Below are 25,443 nucleotides of genomic sequence, written 5' to 3' on the forward strand. Positions count from 1 at the left end.
GAAAAAGCTAAAGGAATTCATGAACACCAAAAACAGTATTACAAGAAATGTTAAAGGGTTTTGAAGAAGAAGGAGGAGGACAAAGAGGGGGAGAAAGAGGAGGAGGAGGTGGAGGAGGAGGAGGAGGAGAAGGTGGAAGAGGAGGAGAAGGAGAAGAAGAAGGAGAAAAGATGAACAATAAAATGGCAATAAATACATATCTATCAACAATTAAATCTAAAAAAATAAACAAATAAGGAATCTAACAAACAAAACTGATGAATAGAACCAGAGCCATGGAAACATGGAACAGACTGACAAATCTCAGAGAGAAGGTGGGGGGTGGGAAGAAGTTAGCCAAAGAACTTACATGCATATATGCATTACCCATGGACACAGACAATAGAGTAGTGAAGGCCTAGGGTGGGCAGGATCTGGGTGGAGGAGGTCATTGCGGGGGCCAGGGGTGGTGGGGGGAGGGAGACATCTGTAATACTCTCAACAATAAAGATGAAATAAATTAATTAAAATTTTTAAAAATATAATAATATATAAAAAAGAAAATACAAATCTTATAATTCTACTACCCAGAGATAATTACTACTAGAGATTAATATATTGCCTGGCTGGTGTGGCTCATCAGTTGATTGAGTTCTAAGAGGTAGCAAGTTCAATTTTCAGTCAGGACACATGCCCAGGTTGTGGGCTCCATCCTGGTAAGGGGCATGCAGGAGGCAGTCAATTGATGATATTCCTCTCTCATCGATGTTTCTCTCTATCACTCTCTCTCTCAAAAAAAAAATCAATAAAAACATATTTTTAAAAAGAATAATATATTATTTTATTTCCAGCAGCATTTTTATTTATAATATAATATTACTAGTGATCTGGTGCATGGATTCATGCACATTGAAAGGAAATTAATTAGAAGAAAGATCTGTGCAGTTACATTACTGAAAAAATTACCTGTCAAAATAGTATACTAGTATATAATATAGTATTATAAAATTAAAACATGCATGCAATTGGTGCCAGCAAGAGCTTTATATGTATCGCACATGCGTGAGTCAACATTTATTTTTAAATTGCCAATGCATGTCATATGTACTGGCAATGAATAAATCGCAATGTGGTTCACGGTTGAATGTCAACAAAAACAACCAAATTCAAAAACAATAATGTGATTGGTGCCAGCAAGAGCTTTATATGTATTGTGCATGTGGGAGTCAACGCTTATTTTTAAATTGCCAGTATGTGTCATATGTACTGGCCGGTCAGACGAACATAAGGTTTGTCACTTAGCCTTTTATATATATACTAGAGGCCCGGTGCACAAAAATTTGTGCACTCGGGGGGGAAGGGGGGATCCCTCAGCCCGGCCTGTGCCCTCTCGCAGTCTGGGACCCCTCGGGAGATAACGACCTGCTGGCTTAGGCCTGCTCCTGGGTGGCAGAGGGCAGGCCCAATCTCTAGGTGCAGCCCCTGGTCGGGCTCAGAGCAGGGCTGATTGGGGAGTTGGGGGGCCGCCCCCTGTCATGCACAGAGCAGGGCGGATTGGGAGGTTGCGATGCCACCCTCAGTCACGCTCAGGGTAGGGCCGATTGGGGGGTTGGGGCACCGCCCTCTGCACAGAGCAGGGCTGATCAAGGGGGGTTTGGACGGCGCACCCTGTCACACACAGAGTTGCAGGGCGATCAGGGGGTTTGGGCGCTGCCCCCTGTCACGCTGATCCGGTGCCAGGAGGCCTAGCGGCTCCGCTGATCCCGGTGCTGGGAGGCATATTACCCTTTTACTATATAGGATAGAGGCCTGGGGGCCGGCTGGTTTGCCCTGAAGGGTGTCCTGGATCAGGGTGGGGGTCCCCACTGGGGTGCCTGGCCAGTCTGGGTGAGGGGCTGAGGGCTGCCTTCAGGCTGGCAATTGACTGAAGCTCCCAACCGCTCCTTTTTTTCTTTTTTATTCTGGGCCAGCTTTAGCTCTGGCTCTAGCTCTGAGGCCTCGGCTGCTGGAAGCTGGTATCTGGTTTGTTTGTGTTCTATAATCGAAACAATGTATAACTCCAGCTCTGAGATCCTGGCGGCTGAAAGCTGGTTTCTGGGGTTTTGTTTAGCTTCTATATTTGTTACAAAGTTTCAAACTGCCAGCTCAGAGGCCAGCAAGGCAGGCGGAGAACGTTGGAGTCCTCCTTCACTGAAGCAAGCAAGCCTCATGTTCGCTTCCAGCTGCCTGGCTGCAGGCCGCCATCTTGGCTGACAGTTAATTTGCATATACTCACTGATTAGCCAATGAAAAGGGTAGCGGTCGTACGCTAATTACCATGTTTCTCTTTTATTAGTGTAGATATATACATATATAGTAGAGGCCCAGTGCACAAAATTCGTGCATGGGGTGAGGGGTGTCCCTCAACCCAGCCTGCACCCTCTCCAATCTGGGACCCCTTGGGGGATGTCCGACTGCTGGTTTAGGCAGTCGGACATCCCCCTCACAATCCGGGACTGCTGGCTCCCAACCACTTGCCTGCCTGCCTTCCTGATTGCCCCTAACCACTCCCCTGCCGGCCTGATCACCCCCAACTGCCCTCCCTGCAGGCCCAGTCGCCCCCAACTGCCCTTCCCTGCTAGCCATCTTGTGGCTGTGGGTTCTGTCATCTTTGAGGGATGGCAGTCAATTAGCATATTCCCTCCTTATTGGCTGTGGGTGCCGCCATCTTCAAGGGCATGGCAGTCAATTAGCATATTCCCTCATTATTGGCTATGGGCACCGCCATCTTTGCAGCCTGCTGCTCAGTCATTTGGTCGTCCCTCACTAACCCCCTTGCCAGCCTGGTCGCCCCATGCAGCCTATTCAATCGTCCGTTCTGTTGTGATGGTCGCTTAGGCTTTTATATCCTATACTAGAGGCCTGGTGCACAAAAATTTGTGCACTGGGGGGGGGGGGGTCCCTCAGCCCGGCCAGTGCCCTCTCTCAGTCTGGGACCCCTCGGGGATGACCACCTGCTGTCAGAGGCCTGCTTCCCGGGGGATTGGGCCTAAGATGGCAATCAGACATCCCTCTGGCAGCCCGGCAGCCCTCGGGGGATGTCCACTTGCCAGCGGGGAGCAGACCTAAGCTGCAGTCGGACATCCTTAGCACTGCTGAAGAGGCAGGAGAGGCTCCCACCACCACCGCTGTACTGGCAGCCATCAGTCTGGCTTGTGGCTGAGCAGAGCTCCCCCCATGTGGGAGCGCACTGACCACCAGGGGGCAGCTCCTGCATTGAGCGTCGCCCCCTGGTGGTCAGTGTGTGTCATAGTGACCAGTCATTCCCAGTCTTTCTGCTGTTAGGGTCAGTTTGCATATTATCCTTTTACTATATAGGATAGAGGCCTGGGGCACAGGTGGGGGCCAGCTGGTTTGCCCTTAAGAGTGTCCTGGATCAGGGGGGGGGTCCCCGCTGGGGTGCCTGGCAGCCTGGCTTAGGAGCTGATGGCTGGTTTTAGCTGCCCGCACCCCCTTCAGGGTGGGGGTCCCCACTGGGGTCCCTGGCCAGCCTGGATGAGGGGCTGATGGCTGTTGTCAGGCTGCCCGCACCCCCTTCAGGGTGGGGTCGCCACTGGGGTCTCCTGGCCAGCCTGGATGAGGGGCTGAGGGCTGTTTTCAGGCGGGCCAAGCCTGCAACTGAAGCTCCCAATCTCTCCTTTTTTTCTTTTTTTTCCTTTTTATTCTGGGATTTATTTACCTTCTGTAATTGAAACTTTGTTGCGGCTCCAGCTCCGAGGCAGGCTGGCTGAAAGCAGGTATCTGAGGTTTGTTTACCTTCTATAATTGCAACATTGTTGCTTAGAGTGCAGCTCAGAGCCCAGCTGCGGCAGGCGGGGAACCTTGGCTTCCTCCTTCCCTGAAGCAAGCAAGCCTCATGTTCGCTTCAGCTGCCTGGCTGCCAGCCGCCATCTTGGTTGGCAGTTAATTTGCATATCTCGCTGATTAGCCAATGGGAAGCGTAGCAGAGGTATGGTTAATTACCATGTTTGTCTATTATTAGATAGGATAATAAAAGAGTAATATGCAAATTGACCCTAACAGCAGAACGACTGGGAATGACTGGTCACTATGACACACACTGACCACCAGGGGGCGACGCCTCAATGCAGGAGCTGCCCCCTGGGGTCAGTGTGCCCCCACAGGGGGAGCTCTGCTCAGCCATCAAGCCAGGCTGATGGCTGCCAGCACCGTGTGGTGGCGGCGGGAGCCTTCTCCCGCCTCCTCAGCAGCACTAAGGATGTTCGACTGGCAACTTAGGGTATGGAAAACAAAAAAACAAATGAGCATTCCCCCAAGGGGCTCCCGGAGCTATTAGAGGGGAAATCTTTCGTCAGCTTTAACCCTGGTTCCCAGCCAGCAGGTGGACATTCCCCCGGGATCCCAGACTTCGACAGGGCACAGGCCGGGCTGAGGGACCCCACCGAGTGCACAAAATTTTTGTGCACCAGGCCTCTAGTAGATATATATTTTTTCTTTTTCTCTTTTTGGTTAATTCTCAACTGCAGAATTTTTTCCATTGCATTTTAGAGAGAGTGGAAAAGGGGGAGGAGAGAGAGAGATTGAGAGAAATGTCAACGTGAGAGAGACTCATCAATTGGTTGCCTCCCGCACATGCCCCAACTGGGGCCAGGGATCAAATCTGTGACCCAGGTATGTGCCCTTGAACAGGAATCCAACACGACTGTGGGTGGGCAAGTCGACAGTCTAATCACTGAGCCACACCAGCCAGGGCCAGCTTATATATTTTTTAAAATAAAACATTCATTTTGGATTTCCTCAGACATGATTGTGAAATTATTATTTTTTAATTTTCCTTAAGTGGACAGAGAGGGTGGTCGATCTTCCTAATTATCTTACTGACAGCATTCTTTTGGCATCATGGAATTACACAGCTTAAGGAATTGTGACAGTGTCATTGATTGATTCCATATGGCCAGAATTCAGTAATGCTATTTGCTGTTGTACTTTTTAAACATTGTAAAAATAGTGGTTTCATGATTTCCTTCAGTAACCATGATTATTTTTTATTACTCAATATTAGAAAATTTATTGTTTACCTTTAACGTACAATCACCCTACCCATCATGTCTTCTTCTAACCCTTTGTGAATACATTTGTATCCTTCCATTAGCATAAGCTTATTAGTTCACTTCTGTTCCCATTGTGGGTGTCAGCTTAGGTATCACTTGCTCCAAGCAGCCATCCCTATCTCTCAAGTCCTAGGACTCTGTTATTCCTCAGGAGTTCTGTAGCCCCTTCACCTTCCATGATCTAGGTACTATCATACTGTGAAGATCAGGCAGTGTGTATTATTCACTCACCATTATACTGTCATTTGACACTGTGACTGGCAGAATAACAAAATTCTTCTTGTTAAATTTTGATCTAAAGACCAAACCTTTTTGGAACAATGGGCATCTTGGCATCAAAGCCCTCTGGCCTCACCTCTCTTAGGAGCCAGATTCCTGCTTTCCAATTGGATTAAAAGCTTATTGATGCAGGAGTCCTATTTTTGGTCTCTTCTGTATCATATCCCAGTCGTACAAGTCTAGTAAGTTAACAGATGCCTGTTAATGAATGCCGAGGTAATCAAAGAGAAAGTAAGAACTGAGGTGCCTCAGTCATCTCCCTGAAAACAGGGAAGAATGGCCTTAAATCTCCAGAAACAAAATTCTTCCTATTACAGTAAATTTATTTTTAAATATACTCTGATAGAATAATAAAAATTCTCTCCCCCTGACCCCCAGTTCTGTTGGTTTTCTAGAAGCTTGGTAATAGCATGCTAAGAAATTGTAACTTTATTATCTCTTTCATTCATTTAACAAGATTAAGTACCTGTCAGTACTCTTGACTGGAAATAAAAGACTTACCCTCTAGCTTCAGTCAGCTTAGGGGTGGGGTGCATTGGAGCACCACAGTGAGCTCAGAGGGCTACCATGAGATATTTTAAATTCAAAGAAAACTCAACATCTGTCATATACTGTGCAAACTGCGAGCTGGAGGTAGTGCCCAGTTTAAACATTAGGCTGTACTACGTTCCTTTCAGTGACAGCGTATTTTTGGGTTTTCAGGAGTTGCTGTGGTAAAATAAAGCAATCACCACACTAAACTTGCTGTGGAGTAGGAAATGCGGGTATCATTGTCCAAGCTCATTCCAAGGTTTCACCTGTGTACAATGCAAGAGACTTACAACTAGTTATTTAAAAATGAAATGAGATGTTTGTGGTTTTTTAAAAAATGTATATCCACTATTTTTTTCAAATGGTTATTGAGTTTTTAGGACATAAATATTTATTAAGTTGTTTAGACTTAACTACTGTTAGGTACTTCTTTTGGCCTAAGGGCACTATGACAAAATTGTTATGACATTAAGAATCCCTTGCCCGACTGGTGTGGCTCAGAGGTTGAGCATCAACCTGTGAACCAGGAGGTCATGGTTTGATTCCTAGTTAGAGCACATTTCTGGGTTTCGGGCTTGATCCCCAGTAGGGGGCGTGCAGGGGTCAGCCAATCAATGATTCTCTGACTTCACTGATATTTCAATCTCTTTCTCCCTCTCCCTTCATCAATAAAAAGATATATTTAAAAAAAAAAAAAAGAATCCCTTGACTTACTAGGCTTGAACTCAGAAAGTTAAGAAATCTCTGGCCTAGTAGGAGGGACAGACAAGGAAATGATCAGTAATGTTTAGGTATTTTCGGGGTGTAATGGTTGTACACAAGAGAGGGTTCTTGGCCTGGTAAGTTCAGTGAAGTCTTTACAGAGGGAGTTGTTCCTAAACTCTGTTTTCAGCACAAAAGAAAAGTAGGGATAAGCCGGTTGAACAAGAGTGCTACAAAGAGCATGGTAATAGTACCTAGGTAAATTGGGGCATACAAATAATTCTATGGAGTTACCGCATGGTAGAACATTTGGTGCAAGGAAAGAGCATCAAAAGACAGGACAGAAGAGGAAAGGAGGGTCAGACTGATCCTTCAGGGTCTTGGGAATTCTAGAGGTCTTTCTTGTTAGCTAAAGGGTTTTTACATTATCTGGAAAGTAGGAGGGGTCCACTCAGACATTTTTAAGCAGGGATGTGGTATGATCAGATTTGTGTTTTTGTTTTTTTAAATCCTCATGCTTTTATTGATTTTAGAGAGAGATGAAGTGAGAGAGAGAAACATTGATGCGAGAATGAAACATCAATTGGTTGCCTCCAACAGGGGATCAAACCCACAACTTGGATATGTGCTCTGACCAGGAATTGAACCCTCAACCTTTTGGTACATGGGATGACACTCCAACCAACTGACCTACTTGGCCAGGGCCAGGTTTCTGTTTTTGTTGTTGTTTTTTAAACACTTTTTAAGTGGAGAATGGTTTGAAAAGGAGCAGGAGAGATACAAGAAGCCCAGAAGAAGGCTGTAATAATGATACATGTGGAAAATGATAAAATTTGTATTTAACAAATACAGTTAAGCAAAGACCAAGACTTGCTTAGGGGGACAGTGTGGTGGGAAAAGCCCCAGCATCCTCAGACCTGCCCCCAGCTTGTTTCCTCTTCATTAGCTGTGGATCCTGGGAAAACCACTCAATTCACCTGAGCCTCACATTCCTTGGCTGTGAAACAGGACACCTACTGGGATAAATAAATAGAAAATGCTTAATCACAGTGCCTGCTACACAATAAGAATGTTAGCTATTATTATCACCTTACCTTTGTGACTGCTGAATGACTACATAATAGGTTAGCAAGCGATATCAATCATTTTATCCTCAGACATGGAGGTTTTATTTCATTTTCTCTGGAGGAGATTGTATTCGTTGCCTTTGTTTATATTTAATGGACAAAAACTTGGATATCTTTATTGTAAATTCAAATGGAATTAATGATAGTTTATAATATTTTTTTCTACCTTCTTAGGCTTTATGACAATCTATCCTGTAGGGAAATGAAATAAAACTAATCTTTTTGAAAAAATATTTTCTTTCTTTCCTTTTGGATAGATGTATTTTCATTTTTCTGATCTTAACTGTAAACATGCAGTTTTTTTAATGTTTAGACCCGGAAAACAATAAAGTGGATTTGTGAGTCAGTATAATATTGTGTGAAGCTTTTCCCCAACTTGCTTTCAGGTAAATTTTTTCCATACATAGTCTGCCTTTGAAAAAAGTAAGATAGAAACTTAAAAGAGTAACAACATACTAATTAGCCACTTGTAGAATTGGATGTTAATTGTGAATGAGGTCCCTTTGGGAAGAGGCTACTCAGGAAGGCTTTATGGGGGGAGTGGGTCATTGAATCTTCATTTGAGCCTGAATGAACAGGCTGATTGGTGGAGAGCAATGAAAGTTCATCCGAGTCAGGCAGGAGAGCAGAGAGGCCAGCCTGAAGAGAACAGATGGCTTACAGTGGAAATTTTTGGGCCATGTGACATGGAATATATTTGAGGCAAAAACTTGATGGAAGACTCTTGATATGAAACTGTAAATATTGTGCACATTTTCATATATTAGGAAGATATGTTCTTTCAACAGAATATTAAAGTTTGAGTCAAATAGAAAAGGGGACATAGAACTCCATTGGCATTTGGTTATTTCATGGTTTGAGAGAAATATTTATTTACATGCTTGTATGACTGTATTTAGCATTTTAAAAAAGCTTTTTTGAATTATTAGAGGCCCGGTGCATGAAAATTCATGCACTGGAGGGGGAGGGGGGTCCCTAAGCCCGACCTAACCCCCTCTCACAGTCCGGGAGCCCTCAGGGACAGGAGGCAACCTGGCGATCAGGGGAAGGCAATGCCCCCATCACACCTCTGCTGCTGCCACTGCCAACAGCATAAGCCTCTGCTGGCCCCGGTTACTTGAGCTTCGGGCAGCCCTGGGCAGCTGAGCAGCTGCCATCCAATGCTTGCCTGCACATCGGGCATCAGCTGGGCACCCGCCATTCGAGACTTGCCTGTGCCTCGGGCCGGTCCTGGGTGGCTGGGGGGATGAGGGAACTGGGAGACTCCAGAGGCAGGCACGGGGGGGGGGGGGGGGGGGAGGGCTGAGAGGACTCGGCACTGCCATCTTGTGGCTGTGGGCATCGCCATCTTTGAGGGCATGGCAGTCAGCATATTCCCTCCTTATTGGCTGTGGACGCTGCCATCTTTAAGGGCGGGGCAATCAATTAGCATATTTCCTCCTTATTGGCTGTGGGTGCCACCATCTTTGTGATGACATGAGGGTCAATTAGCATATTCCCTCTTTATTAGATAGTATAATACCAAAAAGTGCATATCATAAATGCAGACCTTGGCCAGTTTCCACAAACTAAATGAACCAATATAATCAACACCCAGATCACAAGGCAGCATTAACAGCACCACATGAGGCCCCTCATGCCCCCTTTTATTCACCATTCCCACCTCCCACCCCAATGACCACTATCCTGACTTCTAATGGCATAGATTAGTTTTATCTATTTTTGTGCTTTATAAAGTAGAATCATTTTGTATCTACTCCTTTGTTTCTGAATTCTTTCACTCAACATTTTGTCTGTGAGAGTCACCTATATTATGGCTTAGTTTATAAATCATTCATCCTCATTGCCCCATAGTTTTTCATTGCACGAATATACTACAATTTGTTACCCATTCTACCAGTGAGTGAATATTGCTATGAGCATCCTAGTATATGTCTTTTGCTGAACACACATCTGCATTTCTTTTGGGCATATATGTTGAAGTTTGCTGGGTCCTACCATATGCATATGTTCAACTTCAATAGAGCCATGTGACATGGAATATATTTGAGGCAAAAACTTGATGGAAGACTCTTAATATGAAACTGTGAATTTCATACAATTTCTGTAGAGTGTGTGTATCATTTTGCTCTCCTACCAGTAGTGTATGAGTGTTCTATTGCTCTTGCCAATGCTTGACATTTTCTGGTTTTTGTTGTTTTCATTTTATCTATTCTGACAGATATATGGTGGTATCACAGTGTGGATTTACTTTACATTTGCCTGATGGCTGATAAAGTTGAACACCTTTTCATCTGTTTATGGACCATTTGGATATCTTCCTCTTAAAATTCTTAGTCTTTGGCCCATGCTTATTAGATTATCTGGCATTTTTGTACTCAATTGTATGAATTCTTTGTATTTTTACACTTTTGACACTTAAAAAATGTTTTAAAGATTTTTTTAAAATATATTTTATTGATTTTTTACAGAGAGGAAGGGAGAGAGATAGAGAGCTAGAAACATCGATGAGAGAGAAACATTGATCAGCCGCCTCCTGCACATCTCCTACTGGGGATGTGCCCGCAACCCAGGTACATGCCCTTGACCGGAATCGAACCTGGGACCCCTCAGTCTGCAGGCTGACGCTCTATCCACTGAGCCAAACCGGTTTCGGCTTAAAGATTTTTTTATGGATTTTTCTATGAGTATAAATTAAAGAATTCCAGAAACTAACAGCCTTTCACAGAAAGGAAATATTTATCTATTTTGTAGAATGACTATTATATATTCATTGTAGCCACTGCCCTGTGTCACGTGTGCCATGAATGATCCCATTTTTAAACAGTGATAACCGAGTTGTATAATTGCCGGCAACGATAACACAATATAGTTTTTTTCTATCTTTTTCAGATGACAATTTATGAAGATTCAGTTGCAGATCATCTTACAAAAATCCTTAATTCTGATGAACATGCAGTAGTCATATCATCTGCTAAGTGAGTTACAGAGTGAGGTCATGAAATAGTTATATGGTGAAAATGAAAGGAAAGCTGGTTCTTACCACTGACATTTCTCTGTGACTTGTTTTCCAAAAGATATCTTTGTAGTAGCTTATAGAATTAGATAAACCAAATTTCCATTTAAAAAATCATTTAACATTTATGGTGGAGAATTTTTAAAGGTATTTTTTAAGGCTTAATTTGAAAGATTTTTTTCTCAAAAAGGTACAATAAGTGTTTAGAGTTTAATTATGCTAAGTTCCTATTTAAAGAAGTATTTATGGTTATTATAATATAGGAAACACATTTCATTATAATTTATTTCCATAAACACTACTACTTAGGAAATGTTTATATCAGGAAAAGGAAAACTGATGAGATTTTTTTAATGACTTTTCTCAGCATGTTTAAAGTACATAATTATATTTTAATTTAAAGTTACCAGATTTTAGTTAAGCTGATTCTGTACATGGAGCCAAAGCTACTTGATTTTATCATTCCACACGTTGCCTGGCTGGAATTTAGAATTTAGTTTTCAGGCATCCTAAACTGAAGTTATGAAGACTGGAAAGTCAACTAGAAGAAAGGATGAAACCAAATGAAATTGTCAACTGATAAGCAAAAGTAAAAGAATGCTTTAGAACTCTGGCTTAGCCAGGGTATATAACTGTTGTTCAGAAAGAGGAGAAAAGAGGGGAAGACGGAAAGAAAAGAAGTAGGGGAATAATAGAGGAAAAATACACAAACTTTAGTATAGTATATACTTAATTTGCAAAAAATCAAGGAAAGGCAAACCAGAATAAATAAATTTGCTTGTGACAAAACTACAAATGTAGTAACAGTTGGTTTTGATGCTATAGCCCCCAGGAATTGGGAACAGGACTGAGCAATAGGAAAGAATTGAATGACTCTCAAGGGAAGCACACTGGTTGCCCAAATAGGTGGGCTACAGAAGGTCTTTGGTGGGTAGTGCTGCTAGTGGTTTCTATGTTTTTGTTTGGTTGGGTGTTTTTTAGTGAATTGTATTGCTTTATCGTGAAATGTGCAGATCTCTATTTTGTCCCAGACCTCAGCACTCCCTGTTGTCTTTCTCATCTTGGACCAAATTCATATACCTAAGTTACTTCCTTAGGTACTTCCTACATTTATTTCCTCTAGGAAGAAATGTAATGTTTGCCACCCTTGCCGTATGAATCAAATGCTTCTTATAGGACATTTTAGAGGAAATAGATAAAATGGAAAGTTGGAACCTTTCTTAAGGTATATCAAGTTATAAAAGAACTAGAGGCCTGGTGCACAAAAATTTGTGCACTCGGGGGGGTCCCTCAGCCCGGCCTGTACCCTCTCGCAGTCTGGGACCCCTCAGGGGATGACCACCTGCTCTCTTAGGCCCACTCTCCGGGGGGTTGGGGCTAAGCTGGCAGTCAGGCATCCCTCTGGCAGCCCGGCAGCCCTCGGGGGATGTCAACTTGCCAGCAGGGAGCAGGCCTAAGCTGCAGTCTGACATCCTGAGTGCTGCTGAGGAGGCAGGAGAGGCTCCCGCCACCACCGCTGTACTGGCAGCCGTCAGCCTGACTTGTGGCTGAGCAGAGCTCCCCCTTGTGGGAGCGCACTGACCACCAGGGGACAGCTCCTGCATTGAGCGTCTGCCCCCTGGTGGTCAGTGTGTGTCATAGTGACCAGTCATTCCCAGTCGTTCTGCTGTTAGGGTCAATTTGCATATTACCCTTTTATTACATAGGATTATTCTTTAATACAGTTAAGTAACTATTGTATCTGGTCACATTTCATAGTTTGGAGGTTAGCAAAGTCTTACTATAGCCTTCATGTGTTTGATGTGTTTGATTACTGACTCCTACACATTCTCTATATTTTTTAATATTTAGTTTCATAGTTACATTTTTTTCTTGTGATGAGAACTTTTGAGATCTACTTATATTTTTAATTACATGGAATTAATGTTATAAAATGTGGACAGATGCAAATAAGGTTATTACAGCAATGACCCCTTTTATTCCTTATTTTTCTTGAACTTAATACCTGTGAAGTATAACATTTTTAGCAGAGGGAATTTTTTTCAAATGAAAACTTATGAAGAATCCCAATATTTAAAAAAATTACATTTTGTTGGCATTAATAAATTGGATAAGATTAATTTATTAGTCATTTATGAGAAAAAATAACTAATATTGTTATAAATGACAGGGTTTTATATTTAATGCAGTTTTAAGTCATTTCTGTATTTTATTTTGTTTAGGTATAAAGAAATTGCCTTCAATTAAATAAAAATAGAAGATGCTTTAGTCCAAGATTTGCACAAAACTAGTGAATTTTGAAATAAAAGTTAACATACTTGTCTCTAATATATCTAATGATTATTTGAGCATTAAAAATTATATTCCTTATTTCCAAATAAATTTGAATCAAGTATTTGTGGAATCTTTGAAATATTTTTGCAAAACAGCTTGAAAACCACTGGAGCAATTCTCAGTGTTGCACTAAGTACTGTAGGAGTAAATCTGAGGCCCTAGTTGAGACTCAGCCATTTGCTAGCTTTGTGACCTGTGTCTGCTTATCAGGTTCAAGAATGGAAAGAATGCCTATCCTCCCTCCCTCATGGAACTGTTAGGAGAACTAAGTTGAGCAATAAAGTAAATAGAGCTCATAAAGTAGAGTGCTGTGTTAAATCATTAAATCATCACCTCATGTTTTCCCCAATTTCATTTGGATTCTTTTTTTTTACCTTGACCTAGCTCCTTGTCTAGGCTGTGCTCTCAGCATTAGCATTAGTGTTCTACCTGACTAGCTCATTTGCCTTTAAGTAGATTCTATTCCAACCCTGGTCCCCTCTCATCACTCACCTATACTTCTAGGCTTGCCTGGCTACCCTGTCTTTACAACCCCAGATTAAAATTTTAAAGAGATTCAAGACAGAAAAGAGAAGACAACATGGAATAACATTATACCCATAATACAGCATATTTTTTATTTAATTTATGGACGTTTTCAAACATACATAAAAGTAGAAAGACTGGTGTAATGATTTCCCACTATGCTTGTCACTCTGCTTCAGTATTTATCAACATTTTGTCATATACTTCCCATTTTTCATTGATTTTTTAGAGAGAGAGGGAGAGAGAGAGAGAAACAGATAAATATCAATGTGAGAGAGACACATCGATTGGTTGCCTCCCGCACGCACCCTGACCAGAGCCAGGGATGGAACCTGCAACCCAGGTACATGCCCTTGACTGGAAACCAAGACCCTTCAGTGCGTGGGCTGATGATCTAACCGTTGCGAACACCAGCCAGAGCCCCATTTTCTTTTTACTACAATCTCTCTAAGAAAATCCCAGAAATTATTGTATTCCACTTGCAGAATATGTATTTAATAATCTTTTAAAAAATAATTCTGTGTTACTCAGTCCATTTAACCCAGTTATCTCAAAAGGTTTTGTTTGTTTGTTTGTTTTAAAACATTTAATTTGTTCAAATCAAAATCTTAAAAATGGTTCAGGTGTTGCGTTTGAGTGATATGTCTCTTTAAGACTTGTAAAATCTATAACAGTTTCCTAATACTTAATCCCTAGCATAACACATAACCGCTTTTCTCTTCAGGAACAATGTATTATCAAGATACCACTAGGATGAATAGTATAGTGACAGTGACAACATAAGTGACAAATTTATTCTTGTTTGATCAAGTCTGCAAGTCCTGTTATGAAATTATATAATGCTTAGGAGATAATGCTCTTTTAAATGGGATTGGAAAATACTCTTATCAAGATATAATTTGAATATTTGACAAAGTCTTGTTATTACCTTAAAATTGCTTTTATTTAAAGTATGTAGAGCAAGGTTTATTAATGTATCCATTTCTCACTTAGAATGTCTTGAACTTATCTAGGACATGTCAAACAGTAGATAGAATTATGGGTTTGTATACAAATGATTCCAGTATTTTGAGAGTTTGCTTATTTTTTAAATATTTATAAATGGGGGAAAAAATCAGCCTACTGAGTTTATGGAATTGCACAATTTCTTTTCTTCAAAGGATACTATGTGAAACTGTAAAGGACTTCGTTGCCAAAGTAGAGAAGGCATATGACAAAACGTTGGAAAATGCTGTTGTAGCCGATGCCGTGGCCAGCAAAGTAAGGACACGATCAGGGCATGAAAGGTTTTTACTGACAGTGTTAACATTGAACTTGTTTTACAGCTAAATTGATTAAATGGTTTTCTTGCCAAAACATAAATCACAAGAAAGTTTCTTTTGAATCAGATATAACTGTTTAAAACATTCTATTTTATGGTTACTCCTTAAGATGTAGGAAAACTGCATTGCTGGAGACCATCTGACAAACTGAATTTTATAACGCACCCCCGTTCCCGCTGACTGGCACGGCAAAGGAGAAAAGCACAGTAGTGAGGTCACAGGGCCAGTGCTCGGTGGCCGAGGTTCCGTGGAGAGAGGAATGGCTTTCCGTTTCCAGGCAGACTCTGGCCAGTCGGTGCCTCTCAGCGCAGTTTCTCAGACTCCTTAGACTTTACAGGCCTCTATATCTTCCAGGGTTCCGTTTCTTGCCTTTATCTTTATAGATTTTTCCCCCCCTTTGAAAGCTTTCTGAGGCTAAACTAAGAGTCGTTTACTGAACCCTAAAAGCTACTGTCTGCTTTCATGCATTCATGACAGGGCATTTTTAAAAAAGGCTTGGTGCTCTTGGGCTTGCAAAGAAATGATCTCCCCCAGATTCATGTTGTAGATGGGGGTTTATTTAAGAGGAAGGAAAAGAAAATAGAAATAAACATACAGTTGAAGTTTCCAGTCTCTTTCTCTTGTGTTTCTACCCCGTGGAGAGCTTCAGAAAAAGAAAACCTCTCAACCGACACGTTTCTTTTAACTCTTTCTATTTTTTTTATTTTTTTTTTTAATATATTTTATTGATTTTTCACAGAGAGGAAGGGAGAGAGATAGAGAGAGTTAGAAACATCGATGAGAGAGAAACATCGATCAGCTGCCTCTTGCACATCTCCCACCAGGGATGTGCCCGCAACCCAGGTACATGCCCTTGACCGGAATTGAACCCGGGACCTCTCAGTCCGCAGGCCAACGCTCTATCCACTGAGCCAAACCGGTTTCGGCGTTCTTTTAACTCTTTCTGCTGTAACTTTGTCTTGCCTGTTATAAAGGACAAATAAACGGAGAAGGAAATCACTGGAAATTCAGTCCTCAATTACCCTTAGTAATTCAAGGAAAGTAGAAAGAAACAAGGGCCAGTGCCTGTGCATTTTCCTTTTTGCTCTTTCTTTGAGCCAATAATTCCTCAAGCACCATTCACTCCTTTGCAAACCAAAGCTTTGAAGGTGAGCTTATCAAGACTCAGCAGAAGTTAAAGTGTTAATATGATAGGTTGTGTACTGTATGGCAAATTTTGTATAATGTTTAAATTTTTGTGTAATGTGTCATCTTCTAGTAAAGTGTTTTTTTTTGTTTGTTTTTTTGGAGGAAAAATAGCTATACAAAGATTGTAAAGATTTTCACCCATGAAGTGGAGTCTAAATGATTCTGAAAGTATAGATAAATAAATTTAAATAAGATGTGTGCTGTTTTTTAAAATTATAAATTATTTAATCCATTGGCTGTCTAAAGTATAATGTATAATAGCAACTAATGGTAAACATCAATATCCCGCATGTTTCCTTTAAAATCAGAAACCATTCATTTAAATTATCATTTTCTATCTCTTGTAAATGGAGATTCATTAGGGCATTCTTTTCCTTCTTTTCTTAGTGTTCGGTCCTCAATGAGAAGCTTGAACAACTGCTCCAGGCTTTGCGTACAGACTCCCAGGCTGCTCCTGTTCTCCCAGGCATCAGCCCTGTCCTTGTAGAAGAAGATACAGTGGAATCTTCGAGTGAAGAGTCCTTGTGTGAAAGCAAGGAACAGCTCTTGGATGACACTACAAAACCTTCCTCCCAGAAAGCAGTGAAACCAAAGGAAATAATGTTGCGGGCAAATAGTTTAAAGAAAGCAGTGAGGCAAGTCATTGAAGAAGCTGGAAAAGGTACACATATTAACAAAATGGGCTTTTGAAGATGTTAGCAACATTCTCCTTGCAAGCACAATAAAATGTTCATATTGGTCACACTGGACACACATAAAAAAAATTTTTTTAAGACAAGGTAAAAGATAAAATAATTAAAGCAAAATTTATACTAGTAAATAGTTCTAGTTATTGTTTCAGTAGTAGGGATCAACATAGTAATGCTACTTGAAAAATAAAACCTCAGAAACAAAGTATACTGGAATCATAGAAATAAAATTAAAAATTGCTTTAAATAATATTCTAAGATTTAAAATATTTTTTACTTAATTGGAATCTTTGAATTCTAAACAAAAATCAAACCTGTATACTACTTTAAAAATATTTTCCTAATATTTTTTTCTAAATGTTTAGTTTGCTTTTTTAAGAGTTTATAAAAGTTTTGCCTATACTTTAATTTTTATCTATATATATATAAAAGGCTAATATGCAAAGTGTCCCCTTGGGAGTTTGACCAGGAGACCAGTTCTGTCACTCGCTATGACATGCACTGACCACAAGGGGGTGGTGTGGAACGAAGGAAGGCCCTGGCCGGCAGCTGGGGAAGGGAGGCTCCGGCCAGCAACCGGAAGGAAGGCAGCCAGAAGGCCCCAATCAGCCCCGATTGCCGGCCAGGCCTAGGGACTCTACCAGAGCACAAATTTCGTGCACTGGGCCTCTAGTGTTAATATAATATGTATAATCTTAGAACTTCTATAGTAGACTAAAAGTAAATTTTAATGTAGATAATAAGTATCCAAAATTCTTTACAGGTTGTAACTTGTAATTGGACTTGTATTTCATTCTCTAAATTTCTTATGTTTTATTTTTTTCTTCTAATAAAAATGTAATTTTGACAATTTACTTTTATAATCTCTAGCATTTATAGACATTATTTCCAGGTTTATTGTCAATTAGTGTTTATATGTGACTATGGAATTTCTTTTGGTTTATGTTTCAATTTTCCTTCCCTAAGCATATATTGATTTTATTTTTTCTTGTTTCAACATGTTTATCTTCTTATTACTTAAAGTTATGGATGAGCAGACAGTTCACTCCTGTGAGCCAGTTAATCAATCATTCGATTATGATAGTACAGAAACAGATGAATCTAAAGAAGAATCTAAAGATGATGATGCAAAAGAGTCATTAATTGGTAAGAAAATTATTTTGCAATTAAATAAAACATAATTGTGCTTTTAGTTTTCAAAAGGATTGTCAGTTTGAAATAAACTATTTGTATTTTGTTTTCAACAAGGCTTTTCAAAATTTAAAGCTTAGCCATTCATGAATACTAAAATAATAAAGGTAACATTATTTAGACTAAATTCTCTCACTTTTTATCACATAATGTAGAGATTATTATAGTAAACTAAGGATTGTAGGACCAAACATGCTTAAATATCTCAATTTTCCTTAAAAAAGAGAGAAGAAGCAAAACACCTAAACCACCAGATTTTAACCTGTTTGAACCCACACATCCCTTTGAGAATTATATAAAAATTGTAGGCCCCACATTCATAAAATTTGGCATTTAAATAATTCATCAATTCCTTGAGTTCCATTGATCAGCAAATAGATGGTTAATAATTGTTACTAAATTAAGCTTAATATTAAGATATCTAGTTACAACCCTTTCACTACTGAAATTAATTTTGCCAATAAATTAATTTGTAGTTGCTTAAAGAATATTTACGATTCCTCTACCTTTTAACTTTGGATTGAGGATGGATTTATACTTATATTGTATAAGGGAAAAATTAATATACTAGACTAAAACAAAGAAATTAAAATATTGAGAAGATAATATGAAAATATTTCCATAGTACTATTGTAAAGTCAACACTTATATTAGAGCTGTTTGCAATCATTACATTTTTACTTTCATTACATATGAACTTGAGCAGATTACTATTCTGTGGCTTTCTCATCTGTAAATGGGAGTAATAATATACCTGCTTCATAACAACCTACTTGTTGCAAAGGATAAGTTAATACACAAAGTGTCTAGAATAGTGACTCAGATATAGTGCTGTTTATATGAGTGTTTATTGTCATTGTCATTATTATTATTGCTATTACTGCCACTGCTACTAATTACATTCACTTTGAAAGACTATTCCTTAATTGTATTTAAAACTCTATAAGAGGCTTCAAAATGAGACCTTATAGACCTTACATGTCTGGCATATTCCACAACCTTAGCCTTTTCAGACTTCCTGTATGCATATTCCAGCACACATGAACTTCACACTTACATTGTAATTGGCAAAGAAAACTAAGAAATACAGATACGGAGCTATAGATATTGATATTGAAGTAGACAGATTATATGCATCTTTAACGATGCAGTATTTTATCTTATTTGTTGGGGAGTAATCCAATTTAGTCAGAATCAGCAATAAAAGTGTTTCTGCATTAAATAATCATTATTTTTTGAAGCACACTCATTGCATTATCATTATTTTGTGTAATGATTCATATGTCTGAGATGTGCAAAATACAGTATATTAATATGATTAATGAGACATTTAAGAACTGTGAAACATTAATTTATTTACCTGCAATGGAACATCGATCTTAGCCACCAGGATGCTCTCTGCTTTTTATCAGAGTTGAATATCAAAAGGTTGTTTTTATTAGAAGTTAGCTCCAGAGCTTCCATCTGTCAAAAAAAGAGCGTGTCTGTTCAGTTACTTTTCTTTAGTGTAACTGGACTGTTTTTTAACAGAGAAGAGAGTATAAGATTAATATAATTAGTTTGTAATTAGTCTTAGGAAGTCTAAAGGTAATTAAGTTTGAGTATTTTTAAATTGAGTTAGAGGATTACTGTTTCTTTAAACACCTGCCAATAACTCCTAAATTAGTTAAAGATATATGTGCTCTCCATTAAAATTCTCCAGTTTAGGTTTAATTAAATTTCTATTTTTGTCGTTAATTTTGAGAGTAATTTTCTTTTGGAACAATTTTTAAAATGTATTGAGCTTTTACAAAACACAATGGGACTGTTTGGGGCAACTCTTTGTTTTAAATAAATAACTAATTGAGAAGCACAGGAAAAGTATATTGCTTTCATTTGAAAAAAGAACCTATTTTCTCTTTCATTTATAGAAGAAAATTTTAACTCATGGTTAAAATAACAGCTCTGGGAAATACATTAATTAAATTTGACCATTCATCCAACATATATGAAAAAAGGGTTGCACTGATAACATACATAACCCATATGTTTTATTTTTAAAAATTATCAGGTTTCAGAATTTTTTTATCTTTACATATGGGATGATCACATTCAAATTATGACTATTACTGACCTTTAATTATGGTAGGCATCTCTTTTCTAATGATCTCCACCTATTTAAAATGAGAGATCAAGATCAAGTTTCTCCATATAGTAAATCTCAAGAAAATGAAAATGGTAAAATAGGTAAGCACAGTGTAATATTTTCATTTTCAGTTCTATGGATTGATTTAAATATGTATTAAATTATTTTATGTCGTGAATTTATAGGGGCTTGCTTATTTCTATAACTTTATCATTTCTTCTTTTTAATCTGGACCTTTTGCCAACAGTTAAAAGTGCACCTCGGTCTCCAGATGGCCGGGCAAGTCGTTCCCAGACTGACTCTGGCCCTGGCCCAACTGTGGCAGCCAGCAAAGAAAACCTCCCTGTGCTCAACACCAGAATAATCTGCCCAGGTAGTACATATTCTGAAACATGGTATCTTTTTTAAGTATTTTTGTAAAAATGTATAGCTACTCATTTCTATGAACTTTTAAAATGTGTATTTTTTATTAATATGTATTTTTATTGATTTCAGAGAGGAAGGGAGAGGGAGAGAGAGATAGAAACATCAATGATGGGAGAGAATCATTGATTGATCGAGCCCACAACCTAGGCATGTGCCCTGACCAGGAATGGAACTGTGACCTCCTGGTTCATAGGTCGGTATTCAACCACTCAGCCAGGCTAGCCGGGCTTTTTTTGCTTGTTTTTTAATCCTCACCTGAGGATTTTTTTTCCTCATTGCTCTTTTAGAGAGAAGAGAAGGGAGGGAGAGGGAGGTAAATATTGATTGAGAGAGACACATAGATTGGTTGCTTCCCACACATGTCCTCACTGGGGCAGGGATCGAACCTACAACCCATGTACATGCCCTTGATTGGAAATTGAACCTGTGACCTTTCGGTCCTTGGGCCAACATTCTAACCACTGAGAAACACTGGGCAGGGCTAAAATGTGTTCTTAAAGATAAATGTCCCTTCAGGAGAACGTGCTTGGTACATTTATCAACCAGAATCCAGATCCTTTAACTTTTTTGTGTATAAGAATTGCCTAGAAAGTACTAAAATACATGTTTATGGTCTCTGCCCTGAGAAATTTTGTTTGAGTAGTTCTAGAGTAGAACCCAGTAATCTGCATTTACTAAGTACCCAAGGTAAATCCAATCTTATATTCTACTCCCTTTGAAGTGTCTTCACAGGTTTCCTTTTAGTTTTAAGCCACAGTCTCTCTGCAGTTATTTCTGAATTAGAAATATTGTTTAATTTGGAACATCTGAGAAATCTATTCCAGACCTGACAAGATGAATTTATTTTGGAATTAGGTTTGTACTAGTGATAACCAAAGAACTTGTGCAGCAGAGGAGGGAGGAAAAGGCAGATGTCTCAGAAGCCTTCTTAAGTGCCAGCTATTTCAATTAATGAAAATCTCCAGATGCATTCCAGAGTAGATTGGAACCCAAATTACATCCTGAAATCTAACACAACTTTGTGTCTTCTATAAATTGTTTCTAAAGGTGAATTACAATTCAATAATAATAGTTGGAAACTTTAGTACCCCTCTTTCAGTAGTGGATAGAACAACTAGACAGAGATCAAGAAGGAAATTGGAGACTTGAAAACACATAAAACAAGTAGTCAAAACAGATGTTTACAGAATACCCAACAACAGTAGAGTACACATTCTTTTCAAGTACATATGGAACATTCTCCAAGATATACTAAATATTAGGCCATAAAACAATTCTCAGTAAGTTTAAAAGGATTGAAGTCATACAAAGTACATTTTCTGACCACAACTGGAATGAAATTATAAACTAATAACAGAAGGAAATTTGAGAAATGCACAAATATGTGGATCAAAAGCTGTGATATATTTACACCATGGAATACTATGCAACAGTAAAAAAGAAGGGTCTCTTACCCTTTGAGACAGCATGGAGGGACCTGGAGAGTATTATGCTAAACAAAATAAGCCAGTCAGAAAAAGGCAAGTATCACATGATCTCACGCATATGTGGAATCTGAAGAACAAAATAAACTGATGAACAAAATAGATCCAGGGATATAAAAACATAGAACAGACTGTCAAATCTTAGAGGGAAGGTGGGGGTAGATAGGTGAGTAGAAAGAGATTAACTAAAGAATTTATATGCACATATGCATAACCCGTGAACACAGACAATAGGGTGGTGAAGGCCTGAGACGGGATGTGGGTGGGGGTTAGAAGGGGTCAATGGGGAAAAAAGGGGACATCTGTAATACTTTCAACAATAAAGATACATTTAAAAAGAGAAAAAATCATAAAATATGCTTTGATATGAATGAAAACAAAAATATATCATATGCCAAAACTTATTTGATACAGCTAAAGCAGTGCTTAGAGTAAAATTTGTAGCTGTAAATGCCTATATTAAAAAAAGTAGAAAGATCTCAAAACCTAGCTCTCCAACTTAATAAACTGGAAAAACAAGAAGAGCAAACTAAATTCAAAGCAGCAGTAGGAAGGAAATCAATAAGGATTAGAGTAGAAATAAATGAAATTGAGTATAGAAAACAAGACAGAAAAGCAATGAAACCAAAAGTTGATCTGTGAGCAGATTAACAAAATTGACAAAACTTTACATTGATCAAGAAAGTAAGATAGGCCAAACCGGTTTGGCTCAGTGGATAGAGCGTCGGCCTGCGGACTCAAGGGTCCCAGGTTCGATTCCGGTCAAGGGCATGTACCTTGGTTGCGGGCACATCCCCAGTAGGAGGTGTGCAGGAGGCAGCTGGTCGATGTTTTTCTCTCTCATCGATGTTTCTAACTCTCTATCCCTCTCCCTTCCTCTCTGTAAAAAATCAATAAAAATATATTTAAAAAAAAAAAAGAAAGTAAGATAGAAGATTCAAATTACTGAAATCAGGAATTAAAACAATACATCACCATGGACTTTACAGAAATAGAAAGGATTATAAGGGAAAAACAAATTAGATAACCTAGATGAAATGGACAAACTCCTATAACACACAAACTACCAAAACTGCTTCAAGAAGAAATAGAAAATCTGAGTACACCTTAAATAAGTAGAGAGAATGAATTTATAATAAAAAACTTTCTATAAAGAAAAGCCCAGGCCCAAATTGCTTCACTGTTGAAGTTTAAAGAAGAAATAACACCGCCCTAGCTGGTTTGGCTCAGTGGATAGAGTGTTGGCCTGCAGACTTAAGGGTCCTGGGTTCAATTCTGGTCAAGGGCACATGCCTGGGTTGCGGGCTTGATCCCCAGTAGGGGGTGTGCAGGAGGCAGCCAATCAATGATTCTCTTTCATCATTAATGTTCTCTCTCTTCCTCTCCCTTCCTCTCTGAGATCAATTAAAAGAAGAAGAAGAAATAACACCAATCCTTCACACACACTTTCAAATACTAGAAGAGGAAAAAACACTTTCCACCATGCTATGAATCCAGTATTACCCTGATATAAAACCAAAGACATCACAAGAAAACTACAGATCAATATCGTTCATGAATAGCAACACAAAAATCTCCAACCAAATTCTAGCTAATTGAATAATCCAACAACTCAAAGCAATTATACACCATTACCAGTATTCTCTCAGTGATGCAACGTTGGTTCAACATAATGAAAATCAACGTGACATACCATATTAATAATGGACAAAAACACATAATCATCTCAGTAGATACAGAAAAAGCATTTTTAAAAGGTCAACATCATTTGAAGGTAAAAACACAACCAGGAATAGAAAGGAACTTCTTCAACCTGATAAAGGGCATCTATGAAAAACCTACAGCTGACATCATACTTAATGGTGAAAGGTGAAAGCTTTCTCTCTAAGATCAGGAACATGAGGAGGATGTCTACTCTTTCCATTCTAGTCAACATTGTATAGGAGGTTTTATCTTAGGAAATTAGAAAAAATAAAAAGTATTAAAGACATCCAAATTAGAAAGGAGGAAGTACTGTATGTCTTTAGGACTTATGTTACATATAGAAAATCCTAAAGAGTACACACACACACTAGTAGAGATAATAAATGAATACAAGGTTGCAGGATAAAAGATCAATATACAAAAAGTAATTGCATTTCTCTAGTAATGAACAGTCTTAACATGAAATTAAAATAATTTTATTTACAATAGCATAAAAAATAACAAAAATAAGAATAAATTTAACTAAAGGTGAAAGATTTGAATACTGAAAACTACAAAACATTGCTGAAAGCAGTTAAAGAAGATCTAATTAAATGTAAATACATCTGTGTTCATGGATTGGAAGACATAATATTATTAAGATAGCAACTCATCTCAAATTGACTACAGATTTCACACAATCCTTACCAAAATCCCAACTGCTCTTTGTGCAGAAATTGACAAGCTGATCTTAAATTTCACATGGAAATACAAAGGACCCAGAAGAGTTAAAAAACAACATTGTAATGGAAAAAGAAAGTTGAAGGACATACTGCCTGATTTCAAAACTTATTACAAAGCTACAGTGTTCAAGACCACATGGAACTGGCATCATAGTCATATAGGCCAATGGGATAGAACTGAGAATCCAGAACTCTAATATTTATGGTTAATTGGTTTTCAACAAATGTGCTAAGACAGTTATTCAACAGGAAAAGAATAGTTTTTTCAACCACTGCTACTGGAGCAACTAGATATACATAAGAACTAAGTTAGACCCTTCTTTCACACGATACATAAAAATGTAAGAGCTAAACCTATAAAACCACAAAAAGACAGTATAGACGTAAATGTTTGTAACCTTGGAATAGGCATCGATTTCTTAGAAAGCACAAGCAACACATGAAACTATAAATTGGACTTCATCAAAATTAAGGATATTTGTGATTCAAAGGACACCATCAAGAAACTACTGAGATGGCAGTCCACAGGATGGGAGAAGATATTTGCAAATAGCATATCTGATAAGTTGCTAGTATCCAGAATATATAAAGAACTAAAATTTCAACAATAAAAAGACAAATATCCCAATTTAAAAATGGGCAAAGGATCTTGGTAGTCATTTTCCCAAAAAGACATACAAATGGCCAATAAATAAATTTGAAGTTTGCATATTTAGAAGTAAGAAAAATGCTTCATTTTTTATGTTCAATACTATATTCTAAAATTTATTAATACCTACACTTAACATTTTACTACTTATTATTGACACCAACATGATTTTTCACCTTAGTATATATGTTAACATTTTAAGTTGAGTATTATCTATGCTTTGTGAATATGGAAATGGTAACTCCATGACATTTTGAGTAATTCAGCCTTTATTGTAAACTTCTTACAGTCTTAATACTTCATTTGTTCTAACAAAGGAAGTAATATTTGTTGAAGTTA

General features: G+C 38.7%; 1 protein-coding gene across 11 annotated transcripts in view; it reads left to right on the top strand.

Moving 5' to 3' along the window:
• Nucleotides 1–25,443, top strand: part of DGKH (diacylglycerol kinase eta) — a 144,359-nt gene that overhangs the window by 91,218 nt on the left and 27,698 nt on the right. For all 11 annotated transcript variants that reach the window (XM_023748243.1, XM_023748246.1, XM_023748256.1 and 8 more), the window contains 5 exons: nt 10,622–10,707; nt 14,765–14,864; nt 16,502–16,775; nt 17,827–17,949; nt 20,367–20,492. In XM_023748243.1, coding sequence (XP_023604011.1) covers nt 10,622–10,707; nt 14,765–14,864; nt 16,502–16,775; nt 17,827–17,949; nt 20,367–20,492 — 709 coding nt within the window. The remainder of the gene's footprint in view (nt 1–10,621; nt 10,708–14,764; nt 14,865–16,501; nt 16,776–17,826; nt 17,950–20,366; nt 20,493–25,443) is intronic.

The sequence above is a fragment of the Myotis lucifugus genome, unplaced genomic scaffold, assembly GCF_000147115.1.
Source record: "Myotis lucifugus unplaced genomic scaffold, Myoluc2.0 scaffold_7, whole genome shotgun sequence".
Lineage (NCBI taxonomy): Eukaryota > Metazoa > Chordata > Mammalia > Chiroptera > Vespertilionidae > Myotis > Myotis lucifugus.